Below are 18383 nucleotides of genomic sequence, written 5' to 3'. Positions count from 1 at the left end.
TTTGATACTTCTGAATGCACTTCCTAAAGCATATGAAAATTTCAGGGATGCTTTGCTATGTGGAAGAGAACAGACGATGACTTTGGAAGAAGTTATATCGGCTATTCAATCCAAAGAATTTCAGAGAAAGTCAAACACAAACACTGAATCACATGGAGAAGGTCTTATGGCGAGGGGCAGAACTGATAAGAGGACATCCAATGGAAAATACAGGCCAAAGTCCAGATCGAAGAGTCAAGAAAGATACCAGAACATAAATTTGGGTAATATGAAGTGCTATGCGTGTCAGAAGGTTGAGCATCTAAGAAGAGATTGTCCAAAAAGGAAAGGGAAGCAACAGGAAAAACCCAAGGAAGATGGTACTCTGGCCGTAGCTTTAGATGGATATGACTCAGCAGAAGTATTAGTGGTTTGTAAAGGTGATCAAAACCACGAATGGATACTGGATTCAGGATGTTCCTTTCACATGTGTCCTATAAGATCTTGGTTTGAAAAGTTGGAGGAATCAGATCAGGGCATGTTATTGTTGGGGAATAATCAGTCATGCAGAATAAAGGGCTCTGAAAACATCAAAATAAGGATGCATGATGAGATTGACCGAGTACTCACTAAGGTGAGGTATGTTCCCGAGTTGAAGAAAAACTTGATATCATTGGGAACACTTGATGCTCAGGGATATTCATTCAAATCAGGAGCAGGAAGTCTCTCAATGTCAAAAGGATCTCTGGTTGTTATGAAGGCTGTCAAAAGAAACCTCCTATATGTACTACAAGGTGAAACGATTATTGAAAGTACAACAAGTATTTAGGAACAGCAGGACAGAACCAAACTATGGCATCTGAGGCTTGGACATGTAAGTGAGAAGAGATTACATGAGCTGTCTAAACAGGGTCTGTTAGGTGGAGATAAGATCGAATCACTGGAGTTGTGTGATAGCTGTGCTCTTGGGAAATCAAAAAGAATATCGTTTGGTCAAGGTAGTCACACAACTGAGCAACCATTGACTTACATTCATTCAGATATATGGGATCCTTCTCGGACAGAAACTCATGGTAGAGGCAGATACTTCATGTCTTTGATAGATGATTACTCAAGGAGAGTATGGATATTCATCTTAAAGACTAAGGATGAAGCTTATGACAAGTTCAGAGAATGACTGCTGGCAGTTGAGAACAAGAGTGATCGAAGGGTTAAACACCTGAAAACAGATAATGGGCTGGAATACTTATCAGATAAATTTGTGAAGCTATGTAAGGAGAAATGCATTACCAGACACAGAACAGTGGCAGGAGCACCACAGCAGAATGGCCTAGCAGAGAGGATGAACAGAACTTTCTGGAAAGAGCTGGAATACTTATCAGATAAATTTATGTCTTGACCCTGTTTTTCTTGAAGAATGCAATTTTTCGACTTAGACTGATCAGTTTCACAATATCAAAATTATGTAATATTCAAACAATATAATTAAATATAATAAATTTTTTATACAAGATTTTTAAATTTGAAATGCCATAGATTTTTTATTGAGATATATAAAATTTTTAATATAAAATGTTGAAAGTTGAATTATAATATATTTTTATTGAATAAATATAATACTTTTTTATTGAAATATATATAATTTTTAATATACGATGTGAAAATTTGAAATGTAATATATTTTTATTTAATAAATGTAATAATAGATTTTTTTATTGATATAGATAGAGTTTTTAATAAAAAAATATTGAAAGTTGAAATGACATATATTTTTTAATGAATAAATGTGATATTGTAAGATGTTGATTGTTGAAAGTTGAAATGTAATATATTTTTTATTGAATAAATGTAATAGATTTTTTATCGAGATAATGAAATATTTGATAGAATTTTTAAAAGTTCAATTGCAAAAATCTATTTTTTTTAATTTTTTTAATTAATTTTTTTTAAAAAAGGGTCGGATTGGACCTGGACCGCCGATTCTGCGAACCGGACCGTAACCATTCACGGGCGGGCCAGTTAAGGGTTGGTCTTTTGCCGACCCGAATCCGACGGGTGCAACCCAAACCCGGCCCGTGGCCAAGTCTAGATGGAAGAAGTCCACTTCCTCGCGTGGCTTCCTTGGTCATTGTGGATGGCTTATACATGAATATGTTATTTTTATTTTTTATTTTATTTTTGTGACGTGGGAACTTGCAGCCGCTATTTTCGGTGTGCATTGGGTAAACCCCCGGACTAACGCAATTGTTTGCAAACTACGTTAGTCAGGTAACATGAATATGTTATTAATCTATATTTAGATGTACAGTGGACGTTGAAAGGTTATTAAGAAAAATAACCACAGCCTCCAAATCCAACATTTCAAATGTCCGAAAAACCCAAATACAACATTTGAATTATTCGAGTCCGACTAGCCTTTATCATGAACGACCAATTAACCAATTTTAATATTCTACAGCCATAAAATTATACACGTTTACTGATAATACCAACGTGCATCTGTTTGTTTAACCTAACTTACATGTTATGAACAGCTATCAACACAAGTAATAAATGTAGGATTTCACCATCTTCAAGATAATTGTCTCAAATAACTCCAAACATGTTTTCAGTTTTAAAACTCTGAATTTGTACAGATATTCCAAAAACAAGAACCAATATCACGATGAAGATTTTGTTCCATTGAATTAGCTAGCTATTTTTTTTAATGTTTTTTTTCGTGTAATCTGTAACCCAATAACTATCCATGTACATATACCATTTTCCTTTTTCCGTATTATAAATAAATGGATCCCTCCTCACATTTTGCAGCAAATTAAAAATGGCCGCCACACTAGTCTTGCTCTTGTTTTCCTTTGCTTCTTTTGCTACATTCAATTGCTTAGCATCAGAAATCACCTCCGAGCAAATCAAATTCTGGTCCGAAAACGTGCGCAACAAAATCCCAGCACCCATCCTCAAGAAACTGTCCCCTTTGAGCAAAAATGATTGTTATTATTACAGCAACATGATGTCCAAGAATGCTGAGTTCCATGCAGATGCCGGTTTCTGTTCACTAGCAAAGTTGGCCTGTGATTCCGCTCTTGAAGATGTCAAGACAATAAGCAATAGATACACCACAGAAAAGACATATAACAACAATGGAGCAACACTGGATGTCCAGAAAAATGAAGACCCTTTCTCATTTTTCAGGCTTTCGATCCTCAAGAAAGGAAACTTGGTCCATCTCCCAAACTTGCAGGAGTCACTCTCCGACACTGCTTTTCTCCCCCTTCAAATCGCATCACAAATCCCTCTAAACATCCGAGAAATCACCAAATTATTCCCCGGCTCCGCCGCCGAAGGAGCCACCAAAGAAACCATCGTGAATACGCTTTCATACTGCAATGCAGCAGCAATAAAGGGCGAAGTGAAGAGCTGCCCGAGATCTCTCGAGGAGATGATAAGCTTCTCAAAGTCAGTCTTGGGTGGGAAAAGGCTGATATCCTTGACATCCAAGAACAACCAAGGATCAAACACCAATCTCATGGTTAAGAATGTTAAAAAGTTCAACACCGATAAAATCGTAGCTTGCCACGAAGCTTATCTTCCTTTTGCAGCCTTTTTTTGTCATTCTTTGTCCTCCACGAGTCTGTATTCTGTGGATCTAGTCGAGCCGAAAAGTACCGGAGCTCCGGTGAATACCCTTCTCGCCATATGTCACATGGATACTTCACCATGGCCGGAGAATCATGTTGCGTTTAAGATACTGAAACTAAGGCCCGGAGAAGGGGAGGCGTGCCACTGGTTCACCCAAGTTGATCTTGCATGGATTCTAGACAGGGAATCCATGTGATGAAGATCTGATTTACTCCAAAATCTAGCTAATGGAAGTGTTCTAGTTCATGCATGTGTTTTGATGAATATTGTCGTTGCTTGGTTTGGTAAATTATGCAAAATGTAAGTTACGTGTTAGTTAGTGAGTGAGTTCGGTGTTTTATATATTTATTTTTGGAAGTAAAACACACGTTACAAACGAATGTCAATACAAGCCGCTTCTTGTAACCAAAAAGCTAAGGGGAAGCCATAAAATTTCCAAACACAAGGACTAGAGCAAGAAAAGGCGAAGCCAGCTAGACGATGTGCTACAGAATTACAACTACACCTCACATGATTAATCCCCAGAAATCCATCACCAAGCCACTCTTTAATGGAGGAAACCAGATCACCTTCAGGTCCTAACAGAATTTATGAATCTTAATTTAATAGCCCCGATAGCTTCCATAGAATCAGAGTGAATACAAATATCTGAAAAATGACAACTAATACAAAGCCTCGTCCCAGAAAGAATAGCCAATAGCTCACCCTTTAAAACATAACCAGGATTACGCAAAGGGGAAGCAGAGGCCGCCACAATTCGACTGCCCCATAAGAAAAACAGCCTTTGAGCTCATCAAAACCCGCATCCACATCCAATCTCAGATGTCCAACTGGAGGAGCGATCCAACCCAGAACCCGATTAACAATTGGTACACCACTCTGCCGATTATCAAGGGCCCTTTTTCATTTTTTTGGTCATCTTTACACTAAATGAAATAGGAGATCTATAAATTGACAAATCTAGTCTCAACCTCATCATAATTGATAAACAAAATATGTTTGGTAACGATTAGGACATTTCCATAAAGCAACATTGATCACTAGACTTCAAGGATACGGTTCCCACAAACTAATTGTTTACTTTTACGTATCATACAAAGGCTCTTTTTCATTTTTTGTTATCTTTACACTAAAGTCATAAATGTATCGGAAATTGGTTTTGTGATAACCGTAAATACGGAGATGAATTTTTGAAAAGAAACTTGCAAATGTGTCATTATTTTTTTATAATATTATGTGACATTTGGGTTAGACGATGGACTCGATGAAAAATAGACTAAAAATGAGGGGAAAAAAATAAAGTCACCACTGCAAGCACAAATTCATTGTTAATAAGAAAATGAAAAATAGTCCATTTTCAGAGTTCCGGGTCATCCAAAAAATTTGAGTTGGAACCCAAAACATGAAAATAAAATATAGATATCTATTGCCAAGTAGCTAATTGTTTCTTGGTCAGGCTTTATTTAAGTCCCCATAAAAAAAAAAGAAATCCTAAGAGAAGAGAGATGAAGAAACGAGTCGATTTCATTGGTTGTCAGAGACGATTGAATCAGAATATTGCTAGCCAAGCAAAGGAACATCGTTCCAATACATGCTAAATATATATTAATTATTTTACAACTGACGAGTTTCAAAAACTGGTTTAGAGGCGAATTTGCCGAAGTAAAAAGATGAACGAAATAAATGTAAAATTTCGTCCAAAATACAAAGATGGGACTCAAGCATGATTTTGAAAACAGGACAGAGAGAAAAAAAAACCCAAAAAATAAAAATAAAAATTCAGGTGCAAGAGGGTGTCGACTATTTCACCGTCAGGTCAGGTGGGGTTGTGTCGGGTCAGATCAAATCAACCAGCTAGATGGCTTGGAGAGTTGTTGAACATGGTATGCCACATATAAGCTTGTGAAAGCACCATCTCTAGCTCAACATGACTCCACTTTTGTGTTGGAAGGTGCTGAAGATACATCACCATCTCCTGAAACTCAAGCTTCCTTAGCTGATCCGACCACTGCAGATATACATGTAACAATATGTCTCATATCAACGCGGTCGATTGTGAGAAAGTGTTCGCATGGTAACGGCTGCATACAGGATACATCATTGGAAATCTAAACGCGCGCGTGCGTGCGAGCGTGTGTGTGTGTGTGTGTGTGTTACAAAATAGCTAGACTTTAGATTATGGCTGATTGACAAGAATGGAAGTACTATTATCTGATAACATTTGGTTTGAAGGTTGTGATATCATTTTATGTCAAATGCTTGAATCAGGTAAAAGAATTTTCATGAGATGGCCAACTCACCGTTAAAAGAAAACTAGCAAAAATGTAGACCAGGAATTCGGGCAAAGCATCTCCTTCAGCCAGATATGTATCCCACAAGCGAGTAACAAGATGAAATGGAATCTACAAAACATATGATTCCATTCATTTTCTCACTCACAGTTAATATTAAAAGGGTTACAAGAAACCCTAGTACACATCAAATAAAAGAAATGCCAGCATCTAAACCTCGCGTATAAGAAGGCAATTGAACCAGCGAAAAGCAAATTGAAGAAATTCAAGACCCTGTTCCTCCATGTGCCTCGAAACAGGTTCTAATACATCAAGATAACAAACTTGTCAAAAAGGGCAAAGATGGATTGAAGCACCATATCAGACTGATAGAGAGAAGCTTTTGAGATGGAAACATTACTCTGAATTTTCATGTAACTTTGGGTTTTCACAATGAAATCTAAACATGCAGTAAAAAAAATTTGATGTCACCATGACATTTTAACTCAGTAGGGAATGAGAAGCATGAAAGTTTTACATTATTCCCGTATGACATCATTTACTTATGGCGCTCAACCTAGTATTGGCAAAAACTAACCTATATCATGGATTAACTTTCACCAACTGATCTGTAAACTTAAATCGAAGCACGCATTTAGATTTTTAATTAATATATAAACAAACTCAGAGACTATCTAACTATATACTGGATAAGACCATCTTATCATTGGAGTTTTTGGCTTCCAGGAACAAAATATATTTATTTAATCCAAATATTTCCTTAGTAAGCATTGAAATCTAAGACTGGGATTTTTAACTACTCATTGTGAAAAATGCTTATGTTTCATGGGAATATGGGCAAAGACTACAATCTAAAAGGATTTGTTTTGATTAAATGATACATAGATTTGAGAGAGAAAGAGACCAAAGATGAATAAATTCATGAAGGTCATACCATCAATCCTTCTAACCAATTCCTTCAGTTTGAACACAAGTCGCTGAATTCCAGGTTGGGCAAAAGTGTAATGGTCATGCATACTGTCAAGAAGCTTTGATAAACACCAATAGCAATCAGCTTCTACATTTGATATTGTTTCAGAAGAAAGATCAGCCATCGACCAAGTATCGACACTACCCTCCAAGTGTTCTGATAAAAAAACAACTATGAAAGGTGTAAGAAGATCATTTATTCCTTGCACATAACCACTTGCAGGATGCCGTATAGCCCTGGAAGGAAAAAGAAAAGAACTGAGAAATTTGACAGTGGATAGAAAGATGAAGTGGGAAATAACAATAAGGGGCAATTACAGGCTAACTGCATGATTCATAGAGATTATGATTGAAAAATTCTTAGAGCAGGTGCAGGAACAAGGCAACAAAAATAATTTTGTCATTAACCCAGGCACGGTGGCATAAATATCTCAACTAGGGGTGTAAACGAATCGAGTCGGCTCGTAAATATTTGATTCGTATTCGAAAATCATCGAATTCGAGCCGAACTCGAACTGCTTTTCGGGCCGAATTCGAGCCTAAATTATTTTGTTCAATTGCCCACGAGCCGCTCGCGAGCTTTAATATTTATACTTATGATCTAATTATAAAATAAATAAATACAGTCCAAACCTTTATTTTCAAGTAGCTCGCGAACGTGTTCGAATATTTCGAGCCAAACTCAAACTCGAGCTTTATTTTGAACCGAATTCGAGCCAACATATTAAAATTTTCGAGCTTTGAATCGAATTTGAGCTTGAATATATCAAATTCGAGCCCTAAAATTTTCTTCAATTCAGCTCGATGTGGTTTGTTTAGATCCCTAATCTCATTTATCCGTGAATTATATTTGGTTATATAATTAATTTTCTCAAACTGGCGACATATAAGTTAAGGCAACATTTCTTGCAGTTGCACGATTGATTTAAAGGTTTAAAATATTATATTAGGAAAGCAAGCATAGATATAGAAACAAGGCCAAAAACAAAAAAAAGGTCAACTGAGTCCGACTATGTAGCACTGCGTGCAGTTTTGTTCAACCTCTTTATGCGTCATCATGGCTATCTTTTGGGACTGAGAATGTACTTTCACGGCATGTTTCTGTTGTTTTGGATTAGGATGCATCTACGCAAACTTTTATACAATATTCATAGAAAGTCATTTTTCCAGAACCGTTAATTAAAAGAGGAAATGGCATATGAATCATCTTCCCTAAATTATATCTTTTCTATGTGAGGGACCCACGTAAAGAGAACAAATAACATAAAAGCAGGAAAAAAGTGCCCAAGAAAGTTTCTAACCATGTATACAGTATTCGCTCTAATGACTTTTGGACTTCTACTTGTTGAAAGAAAGAGACATCAGGGACTGTCCTGGGACAATCAACAGCAATCTGGAAAGTATAGACGAATTCTAATTAATTAGGTACATGGGCACATGACAAACGTGTGATAACAAGCAAAAACAAATCACATCATAGAACCTGACGAAGCATGTTAATCTCTTCATCTGTGCGCTCTCTATCTGGAATATCGTAATATTGGGCAACACAATCAAGATATTCTAGGCGCTTTCTTCTCAGAATTCCCTCCCTTCTATCTGAATTAGATGGTGCATATCCCTGTTGTCAGTTAACTTTTTAAATTCAACAGATAATTTTTGTGTAAAAATTCTAAAACCTGTGCAATGGATTAGTGTCGATAATAATCTTCTACAACATATAAAAATTTAGGATGTGACAACAAACATTCAATGAAATTTGATGATAGAGCTGCAGTAGCATAATTCAAAAATATTAAGAAAGCTACTTTGACACCTATTCTAAGTTTTCGATAATCATGAATGCATTTTTATTCACACCAGTCATATTAGATTATCTCTTCCAGTGTTCCTAAACCTCATCTTACTTACTGCTCTATGTCATGCATTTGGCTATGTAGATTTAAAAAGACTAGCTTTAAGGACAAACACACCAATGTCTCGCCCAATAATGGAGCCGGAAATGAATACCAGATTATTACTGATAATAAAGATAAAAAAAAGGGCCAAAATACTAGTCAAATCTAAGGAAACCTTATCTAATCTGTTCTCTGATTATTTGTTGCTCAATTATCCTATTTTCGTGCAGGATCCAGTTTGTGAGTGGGATGGATGGGAGGGAGAGAATCAAGCAATCCAAGTAGGCCAGTTTACTATTTACGGGGAAGACAATATGCGGCAATTCATATTTCTTATTACATTTGGTTAAAAATTCAAAAAATAAAATCTAACATCTACAACTATATATCTATAATGCTCCCATCGAAAGAATAATACTCAATTTGAAATTAGGCATACCAAGAGAAGTCTCCATACAGTTGGACGCAAATATGGAGGCACACCACTCCACGCTAATTCACGCAATTTTTCTGCAAGATGAGGGGACAATTAGACATTGATGAATAGTGGAAATTAGAGCATAAATTCCACGTTATAACAATATATCAGCTGAGATGCCATAAATCCCAAATATGAACCAAAGCAATAAAAGAGATCTTAAGCAGCAAGCGTCAATATTTCATAGTGTTCTCTAGAAGACCACATGTTGCATATAAATAATTTATTTTGTAAGGAAGAAAAAATAAAATAGATATATCACAAATTCACGAAATATTGTAGATGCTTTTACAAGTAGCAACTCCAAATCTCAAAGTCAACTTAATCTCTCATCAGTTTTCAGACAAGGGTCAAATTGCAAAATGTCCAACAATGTACAATATGAGTCCAACAATTATGCTTGCCTACTGTCCCAAATTAATGAAGAAGCTAAGCTGTGACTTCTTCAAAATGAGATATCAATCCTTCTCTAATCCAGCTCGGACATGCAGCAGCTACTTCTGTCCTGTCCATATGACAGATGCAGTCCAAATCAAGGTCCAGTCTTTCTTTTACAGATAACATTGAATTATTGGGTCCTTCCATTGTCAAAACTCATTTCATTACTAGTATTTCCACGTGGTAAAATGTTCCCAATTAAGATACAATTATCGCATTGATAATAGTCATTCTACAATCTACATCACAACTCAGATGGCCTTTGGCGCCACCTAAAGTTAGCACATGACTGATTTATAAGCAGAAATCGGTACAATCATTGAGTGATGGTCCAAAGAATTGGAAATCAGAAAATCATTTCAAATAAATAATTGAGTTACTACAACTAGAGTTCAATGTGCATCGTCAGTGTATGAAAAATGAATGCCCATGCATTTGCTTATATATATGCTTTAAACCCTGTAATAGAGCTGAAACATTATATGCAATCAACTGAATTTTAGGCAAAATATCCAAAAGCAATACCAAAATGAAGATTCAATAGCATCTGCATTTAATGTATTATTCACAAACATTTATCTAAATAATTTTTACTCGATCCAGACTCATACTATGCTGCAAATAAAAATCAAAAAGTGGAACAGTTAAAGAATTTATCAGCATGAATAATTATTAACTATATTTAGTGTAATTGACTGGTCATATTTCTGAGGAGCACATAAATTTGTTGAAAAGAGGCCATATAGACATCAGACTAAAAGTCTATGATTGAAAATCATCTTTCTATTCAAATCAAAAGGACAAGAGTAGATTGAATATTAAATTTACCTAAATCCATATTCTCAATTATCCAATTTTAGTAACAGTATGACCACATAACCAGCGATACCTACATATATTAATATCTATACTAGGGTTACAAATGGACAAATGACTAAAAATACAACTAATACTAAAAATCAATTTTGCAATACCTAATATTACGGACACTCCAGATAATTCCTTAGTGAACTTCATTAGCCTTGCAGAATCAGTAGCTCTGGCTCCCACTGAGGACTTCTGGATCTCTTTTGATGTGGTTTCGCTACCCATTGCTGTATGGCTAACAGATGAACTAGCATTTGTATTGTTTCTGTTCTGGAGTTCATTCTACATGCATGAAAAATGACTAAAGACGCCATCCTCATATCAAGCTGAATCAAAACAGGAAAAACGGAAATAGACACCTAATAATACCTCTGTAGATCCCTCCAATTGTTCAACATGCTCAAAATCACTTTCTGAATATCTTCTGCTGGTGTTTGGAGAATACAAAACTGATTGATCCAAAGGCTCTGATCTTCGCGTTATCGATACTTTACCAGGGAAACTCCGACCCTTGAGCAATCTATGCATCTTAGAATATATAAGGTACTGAACATTTTAAAGTCTATGAAACAAGTAGAAAAGTGTCATAGAACCGTTCTTAGTAACACAACAATCATTTAATGTAGCTCAGATCAACGAAGGCAAAATCTATTATTAGAATAAAGTAGAGTAAATACTCAGCGATCAACTATCCCATGGGACACTTGATTAATTTATGTTGCAGGTTACAACAATACACAAGTAAAATGTAATAACTTTAATACCATTCAAATGGGATAAGGTAGACAGATTGATAGAACACTTATTCACTCCTTTCATAACTTGCAGCAGAAAGCAACTATAACGCGGACAAAGTAATGGTGTGTTGGAGATTTGTTGCGAACTATGATACAGAGTTTCTTGAGGAAGAATATCAAATATCTCTAAGCTTTACATAAGAAAATGATACAAAATGGTGGCCGTCTAGCTAAAAATATTAGTCTTCAAAATCGCATTAAACACTCAGGATATATATCCATCGAAGTTCAAATCAAACAATGAAAAGCGGAATTGGTGCCAGCACATGGTCACACACTCCACGATCTCGTGAATTCAGCTGAATACGAACAAAAAGCTTCACCGCATTCAATCACCAAACCTAAAGCTTAAATCCCACAAACCCATCGAAATTTTCACAACAGATATTCGATTGGGCAGTCAAATCCAGCATAGAATTGAGCAGATCACTAAGTTAACCGAGTGAAATTGCGGCATATTCCATTATAAATTGATGGATCTGAAATGTGAAAATCCATGTACATGCATACATACCCTTGGACATTTCTGAGAGTTTGATTGAATCTGGAATCAAGTGTGGAAGATAAAGAAGGTGAATCTTTGTTTCGATCCTCTTCTCTATCGTTACTATTGATGCTGTTCTTCATGCTTTCCCAGTTCGTTCTCTTGTTTATGAAAACCCAATATGAAAACCCAAGTGAAATAAATATATTTATTGGGGCAACGTTGGTCAAATTAGAAGGTGGATAACCATCACAGGGCCAGGCCCGAGCCATCCAACACTCTGTCGGCCCGGGAGTTGTAAGCACATGTAATTTTGGACTAATTTTTTTTTTTTTGTTGGGGATTTAAAATGATACTTGTAAAAAAAAGCTGATAAATCAAAAGTTAAAATTAAGTTTTTTTAAAAAAATTAGAAAGTGCAACTCTTAATTCACTTTTATAAAGTACGTTTCTTTTAAGATTTTATAATAAAAAAGGTAAATTGTGATATTTTTTTTATTATTTAATAATGATTTATTTTTTCCCAATTAAAAAGGAGATATAAAATGGTTTTGCTAAATAAGTAAAATCACCATTATTATATATAGAGAATATATAATACAGTTACATAAATATGAATATTATATATATGTACTTTATTCAATCTCGATATGTCAATATAATAATTAAAATAATATAACATTTTTAAATAACCAAAAAAAATTATAATTAGGATTTATTTTTAAAAAAAAACGGATTTTTTGGGGATCGGGCTTAGGGGTGTAAACGAACCGAATCGAGCCGAATAATGGTAAAATTTTAAGGCTCGAATTCGGCTCGATAAGAGTATATTCGAGTTCGAGCTCGATCCGAAATTCGATAATTTCAAATATTTTGGCTCGAGCTCGGCTCGAAATGAAGTTCGAGTTCGGCTCGAAACATTCGAACCTATTCGTGAACTATTGCTCGGATATTATGGTTCGAAAAACTCGAAATGTTCGAAAATGTTCGAAATGTATATATATTTATTATATAAAATTATATTATATTAATTAAATATTAAGGCTCGCGAACTATCAAACAAAATAATTTTGGTTCGAGCTCGGCTCGAAAAAAGTTCAAACATGTTCGAATTCGGCTCGAGTTCGATAAGCTCGAATACGAATCAAATATTTATCGAGCGGACTCGTAAAGTTCACGAACCGGCTCGATTTATATGGACTCTAGTCGAGCCATCATTCTAATTTTCAAGGGGCCGAGCCCGTCTGCTTAGAAATGTTTTAAAAAAATTTTATTATTATTTTTTAAAGGATTTAATTTATTTTTTTTTTAATTAAAAAAACCCGACTCTTGAATAATTAAAAAATAGTAATAATGATTATTGCAAAACACAATAATTCCCAAAATTCAGTCTATCCCTTTCACTCGTCCAGCAAAACCCTCGGCCACCACCATCGGCTCTACCACCTCCGTCCTCCGCCACCGGTACGGCGAACACCACAGGCTCCTCACTTTTATTTTTGCACATTTCATTCTTCGGTTCCAGAGATCAGAGACGCCGTTAACTGTTCCTCCGGGCTCCACCTGCCGTTTCTCCGTCTCAGAAGCTTCTATCCTAGTCACATCTTACTTTTTCCCACCTCTCACTCGCGCATATTGACACTTCATCTCTCGCTGGGTACGTAAAATTGAAATTTTTGTGCGGATTTTTCATTGTGTTGTAATAGCAGATCTACTTTATAATTTCTTACACATTTGTTTTGGTTTGATCTCCTGTCGCAGGCTTGATTTTGCGTTTCAACTAATTTCGAATCTCCTCAAATCCTATGGAACTCCGGGTTGCTAAACAGAGGGTAAGGATGATGGATTATAGATTTGCCTCTTCGTTTTTAGCAAATTGATAAAGCGGATAGTCAGTGCCTTTTTGTTTTTAACTTAGTTTTTCACCATAAGTTGAATATCAGTTGAGTTATTGGTGCATTCAGTTGTGGAGATGAAAGTTCCAAAATTAGTAAATACGACAATGTCTTGAAGAAGAACCTGCGAGAATTTGCAGTAGGTTGCATCAAGTGTTAATTGACATTGTGTACTTTTGTGTGAGGATATGCTTTGGGTATTTCTATTACTCTATAACCTTATATATATATCTAAGTTTGATATGTTGTCTTGTTTAACTTGTTTAATAGGTATATTGACGGCATCAGTTTGAGTTTATATTGCCATGTGGAGTAATATCACTAGTTTTCATGTTGCCTGATGGTTTGGGGGAATTATGGATTGTCTGAAAACTGCAATTTATGTCAAGGGTAAGCTACCTTATACTTTGTTTTTAGTATTTTTTTTTATGCACAGTGTGCTGTATACTTTGGAAAAGGAGTCATGGAAATGTTAGTGTATCTTATTCTCCGACATCCATGTTTTATGCCCTCTTAAAGCAATATATTCTATTGAATCTGCTAATTTATATGATTAAGGTCAAAGAATGTAATATACAAATTAGTTGCCATTGAAGCATTTATGATATCATTGGAGCAATAATTGCCGGCTATGATAATTGTCCCTGTTGGGAAAATAATCAAAATGTGTTGCTTGGATTTCTGAACAGTTTAAAAAGATTTGAGTTGAATTGTTACCACTATCTTCACCATACTTCTATGACATTACCGAAACAGCTGTTTATCTATGCAAATAAAATGATTTCTAATGTTCTGATTTCCGATTTGTGTTTAATGAGTTTGTAGGCTCTTGGCTCCATTGGTTATTACCATTGGTTTTCTGGTTGTCTAGCTTTGAGAATGTTCTGGTTCTGCTGGCAGAAGCAGAGGGTACTCACTTCTCTTCAGTTTCCCTACTAGCTAGCCCACCGAAAACCGGAAGCTTTGAACCCATTGAAATATCACCATCTGTTATCCCACATCATTCATTTCCTGTTGGATCTTTGCCACCGATGTATCCAACCCATCCAAATACGTATGATCCAGTCTTGACTGGACGATGCCCTGTAAATTTTTCTGCCATTTCTAATATCATGGAAATAACAGCATCTGACTGTAATCAGCCGTTAGCAGCAGTTGTAGGAAATGTGATATGCTGCCCACAGTTTAGTAGCTTGCTCCACATATTTCAAGGATTTTACAGCGTCGGTTCTGATAATTTAGTCTTACAAAATGCAGTTGCTGATGATTGTTTTAAAGATATTGTCAGTATACTAGCCAGTAGAGGAGCCAACAGCTCGATACCTACAATATGCTCGACAAAATCTTCAAATCTTACTGGAGGCTCTTGTCCTGTGAAGGACATCACAGATTTTGAGAAAATGGTGAACACAAGCAAAATATTGGAGGCTTGCAGCATAGTTGATTCTCTGAAAGAATGCTGTAGACCAATTTGTCAGCCCGTGATAATGGAGGCCGCCCTTAAGATATCCGGAATGCAGTCATTCATGAATGATAAAAAGAACATAGTAGGACTGCCAGATCACGGGGACATGATTAATGATTGCAAAGGGGTGGTTTATTCGTGGGTCGCAATGAAACTTTCTCATGATACTGCCAACAAAGCATTCCGAATATTGTCCTCCTGCAAGGTTAACAAAGGTTGGTTATTATCTGTTTAACGTTTATTTATGAGTTTGCTTCATACCTTTTTCCAAGAAGACATCATTTTATGTGCACTCTCAGCAGCAACTTTGGTGTGTATCGATTCATAATTCCACACAGCTAATCATCACAAGCTATTCGTGTGATTACTAACCGATGCTTATTAATTATTCTGTCGTCGATTGTGTATTTTTGTGCTGTCAAGATTGACATGATTGATTACAGCATATACTAAATGTGCCCTCACAACATTTAGTTGATGAATTTGTTGTGATATGCATGTATCAACTCGAGAAAGAATATTTTGTATTTCAGGGTTTATTTCATATGGTGATCTGTAGTATTCAAAATCCAAGATATAGTGGGCAAACATCGCATTAAGCAACTATTAACTATCCGCATAACTATGTCCACGAAGAGGATGGATAGATATAGATTAACTAGGGACACACTAAACTTATGGGAGTTTCATTTGTAATTTCAGAATATATTATTTGATTTTTAACTGTTATCTTCTAAGGTTCCCCAGCTTAACCTATATTTAAATACATTATGAATTGCATGTGGATTTTTTTAGATTCATTTGTTGCAAGATTGTTCTGTAATCTTGTGTGACTGTTGAATAAGCGTGTATGTGTAATCTGGTGTAACTGATGAATAAGCGTGTTTGTGATCATTTATCTTTTGGGCTGTAGCTTGTCCCTTGGAGTTAAAACAGCCATCCGATGTGATTGCCGCATGCAAAAATGTTGCTGCCCCAAGCCCTTCATGTTGCAGCTCATTAAGTTCTTACATAGCGGGGTTACAACGGCAAATGTTGATAACAAATCGTCAAGCAATAATGTGTGCGACTTCGTTTGGGCTTATGCTGCAGAAAGGTGGGGTAATGACAAACATTTATCAGCTTTGTGATGTGGACCTGAAAGATTTTAGTCTCCAAGGTCAGAATTTGTTTGGTTTTTGTTGTTCAATCTCACAAGAGAAATCATTTTTTCACTAATCAGTTTCACTATTGTTGTTTTTCTGCTGGAGCAGCTTATGGTCAACAAGGTACTCTTTTCTTCCCCCTTATTTTTTTATTTTTCACATTGTTGTGTATTTGTTTCCATTCATATGTTTATGTATCATGCCGGGTTAATGGATGCGTTTCTATTTTGTTATTTAATTTACTCTCACTTCCTTATTTCCTTTACACTATGATTGGGAGCAATCGAAGATGTCATGGGAATTTGGGAGAGGGAGAACACAAAGGGCTTGTGGTTTGATTTTGGGAGTCAGGGAAATAAACTAAACTATATCGTTTTCTTTTGTCTTGGGAAAATGGAACGGTTACTGCAAATGTTAAATCATGTAAATAATTATTTGATAAAATCAATATGAATTTTTTTTATATTGTAATTTGGGTTTATAATATAATAATAGATTCTTTTGAGTAGAGATGAAAGTTGAATTGTGAGTATATGCCACCTTCAGTTGTAATTTTTCAGAAATCTAATTTCCAAGTTCCAGTGTATATAGATATTGTGGTAAAGTTCTTTGTGACACAAGTTCAAATTCTATCAAGAAACACAATCAGGAAGTATAGATCATCTACAATCACGGCTTCTATTTGAGCTCTTCTTCTCCTCCTTTTTTAAAGGGTCTCTTCTTGTTTTTCAAGTCAATTCTATTGGCTGACATCGGTGCCAGCTGTAGGCCTTGAAATTTCTGTGGGAATGGAAATTTAAGTTTTATTCTTGAATTCCGAAGGTTTCAGTTCTAAGAGAAACATGTTACTTCTGGAATTCTGCTTCTTTAGCAATGTGACAAAACTTCATGACATTTTGTCTTTAGCAGATCAATGGGACGGCTACATGAGCAATTTTTACAGAATTTTCTCTTGTAAGATGCAGGATGCTTACTTGGGAGCCTACCGGCAAATATGGTGTATGATAATTCGACAGGTTTTAGCTTTACTTGTGATTTGACCGACAATATTGCAGCTCCATGGCCATCATCATCATCATCAGCCACAACAATATCTCTTTGTGCCCCCGGTAATTAGTTTTAGAAGCTCTCGATTTTTTGGGCCTTTTCTCTGCTGCACCCAGATATATATATATATTCTGATTGCTTTGGTTATTTTTGGATCACGTAAGTTGTGCACGATCCAACTGTATCAATGCCCTCAGTGTATGTCACCAACTGTAGTGAAGAAAAGGGTTTTGCTAATTTCTTCATTGCTGTGGTAGTTTGTTAAAAAGACTCGGTTCTAATTAGTTCTGCTTGAATTCAGAAATGTCGTTGCCAGCTCTACCTACATCAGAGACTTTGGGTAATCCTGGTGCGTGATTCTGTTGAGCATGACACATTTGGCTTAAATGTTATGTAAACAAGTTGAGCTTGAATCGAAAATTAAGATTTTTTCAAGCACACAACACAGTTACACAGGCTCAGTAATTATGAGCTTGAGCGCTCACTCAATGATGTAAACTGCTATCTATCAAGAAGTTATTTGATAATTTTTTAAACGACGGCCCATTGTCCTGTGATGCAGGTTGGCCTGGCGGTGGGGTGAATCTCCTTGTACCCATTTTTTGGACACTTATTTTCGGTACAGTACTGCTTTAGAGGGGTTGTGTAGCTGAGAGTTGTAGAGGGTTTAGAACTGTCGCTGCTTACGTGTATATTCCGGGCATCGATCATGTATAGCAATATCTATCTTTTTTTGGTTCTTTTTTAATGTTCATTTTTTATTGATTTTATTTTTTTAATGATGTTTTGTGTAATTTGAAGGATTGGAAAATGTGGGTTTTGCGGGGAAGATGATAGACCTTATGATGGTCATTGTGCATAATTTTCGGGAAATTCCTACACACACACACTTACACAGAAGGAAACTTGCTTAATGTCGATCGCAAATGGTTTTAAATGATATTTCCTAATATTTCAATGGAACAAGATCGTGCAGAACATACTTTGGCTA

The 18383-nt window shown here is 35.8% G+C and overlaps 3 protein-coding genes across 4 annotated transcripts; 2 read left to right on the top strand and 1 right to left on the bottom strand.

Moving 5' to 3' along the window:
- The first annotated feature begins 2775 nt into the window (after positions 1 to 2775).
- Positions 2776 to 3964, top strand: LOC140865224 (polygalacturonase-1 non-catalytic subunit beta-like). The gene has a single exon (XM_073269790.1). The coding sequence runs from the start codon at positions 2801 to 2803 to the stop codon at positions 3812 to 3814; it is 1014 nt and encodes a 337-aa protein (XP_073125891.1). The 5' UTR covers positions 2776 to 2800; the 3' UTR covers positions 3815 to 3964.
- Positions 3965 to 5179: 1215 nt separating this feature from the next.
- Positions 5180 to 12014, bottom strand: LOC140864548 (uncharacterized). Its single transcript, XM_073268806.1, has 10 exons — positions 11871 to 12014; positions 10929 to 11079; positions 10667 to 10841; positions 9216 to 9286; positions 8362 to 8499; positions 8180 to 8271; positions 6844 to 7115; positions 6126 to 6211; positions 5919 to 6020; positions 5180 to 5626 (listed from the first exon to the last, which is right to left on the bottom strand). The coding sequence occupies exons 1-10, from the start codon at positions 11981 to 11983 to the stop codon at positions 5465 to 5467; spliced, it is 1362 nt and encodes a 453-aa protein (XP_073124907.1). The 5' UTR covers positions 11984 to 12014; the 3' UTR covers positions 5180 to 5464.
- Positions 12015 to 13219: 1205 nt separating this feature from the next.
- Positions 13220 to 18242, top strand: LOC140863522 (uncharacterized GPI-anchored protein At1g61900). 2 transcript variants are annotated; one of them, XM_073267003.1, is made up of 9 exons: positions 13220 to 13497; positions 13602 to 13672; positions 14006 to 14125; positions 14561 to 15415; positions 16114 to 16359; positions 16454 to 16468; positions 17311 to 17454; positions 17694 to 17741; positions 17955 to 18242. In XM_073267003.1, the coding sequence occupies exons 3-9, from the start codon at positions 14092 to 14094 to the stop codon at positions 18026 to 18028; spliced, it is 1416 nt and encodes a 471-aa protein (XP_073123104.1). In that variant the 5' UTR covers positions 13220 to 13497; positions 13602 to 13672; positions 14006 to 14091; the 3' UTR covers positions 18029 to 18242. The 2 variants fall into 2 exon arrangements, with proteins under 2 accessions (XP_073123104.1, XP_073123102.1); XM_073267001.1 differs by having other exon boundaries at positions 17305 to 17454.
- The last annotated feature ends 141 nt before the right edge of the window (positions 18243 to 18383 follow it).

Source organism: Henckelia pumila, chromosome 4 (genome assembly GCF_033568475.1).
Source record: "Henckelia pumila isolate YLH828 chromosome 4, ASM3356847v2, whole genome shotgun sequence".
Taxonomy (NCBI): Eukaryota; Viridiplantae; Streptophyta; class Magnoliopsida; order Lamiales; family Gesneriaceae; genus Henckelia; species Henckelia pumila.
The sequence above is the reverse complement of the archived record's forward strand: the minus strand, read 5'-3'. Positions and strand labels throughout refer to the sequence as shown.

Excerpts from the sequence above, each read along its gene's own strand:
- LOC140864548 (XM_073268806.1), bottom strand. The coding sequence starts at position 11,983 with ATGAAGAACAGCATCAATAGTAACGATAGAGAAGAGGATCGAAACAAA. Across the intron at positions 6,212-6,843 it reads ATTGGTTAGAAGGATTGATG|AACCTGTTTCGAGGCACATG; the intron begins GTATGACCTTCA and ends TTGATGTATTAG. Across the intron at positions 6,021-6,125 it reads ATTGCCTTCTTATACGCGAG|ATTCCATTTCATCTTGTTAC; the intron begins GTTTAGATGCTG and ends TATGTTTTGTAG.
- LOC140863522 (XM_073267001.1), top strand. The coding sequence starts at position 14,092 with ATGGATTGTCTGAAAACTGCAATTTATGTCAAGG. Across the intron at positions 17,455-17,693 it reads AATATCTCTTTGTGCCCCCG|AAATGTCGTTGCCAGCTCTA; the intron begins GTAATTAGTTTT and ends GCTTGAATTCAG. Across the intron at positions 17,742-17,954 it reads AGAGACTTTGGGTAATCCTG|GTTGGCCTGGCGGTGGGGTG; the intron begins GTGCGTGATTCT and ends CCTGTGATGCAG.
- LOC140865224 (XM_073269790.1), top strand. The coding sequence starts at position 2,801 with ATGGCCGCCACACTAGTCTTGCTCTTGTTTTCCTTTGCTTCTTTTGCT.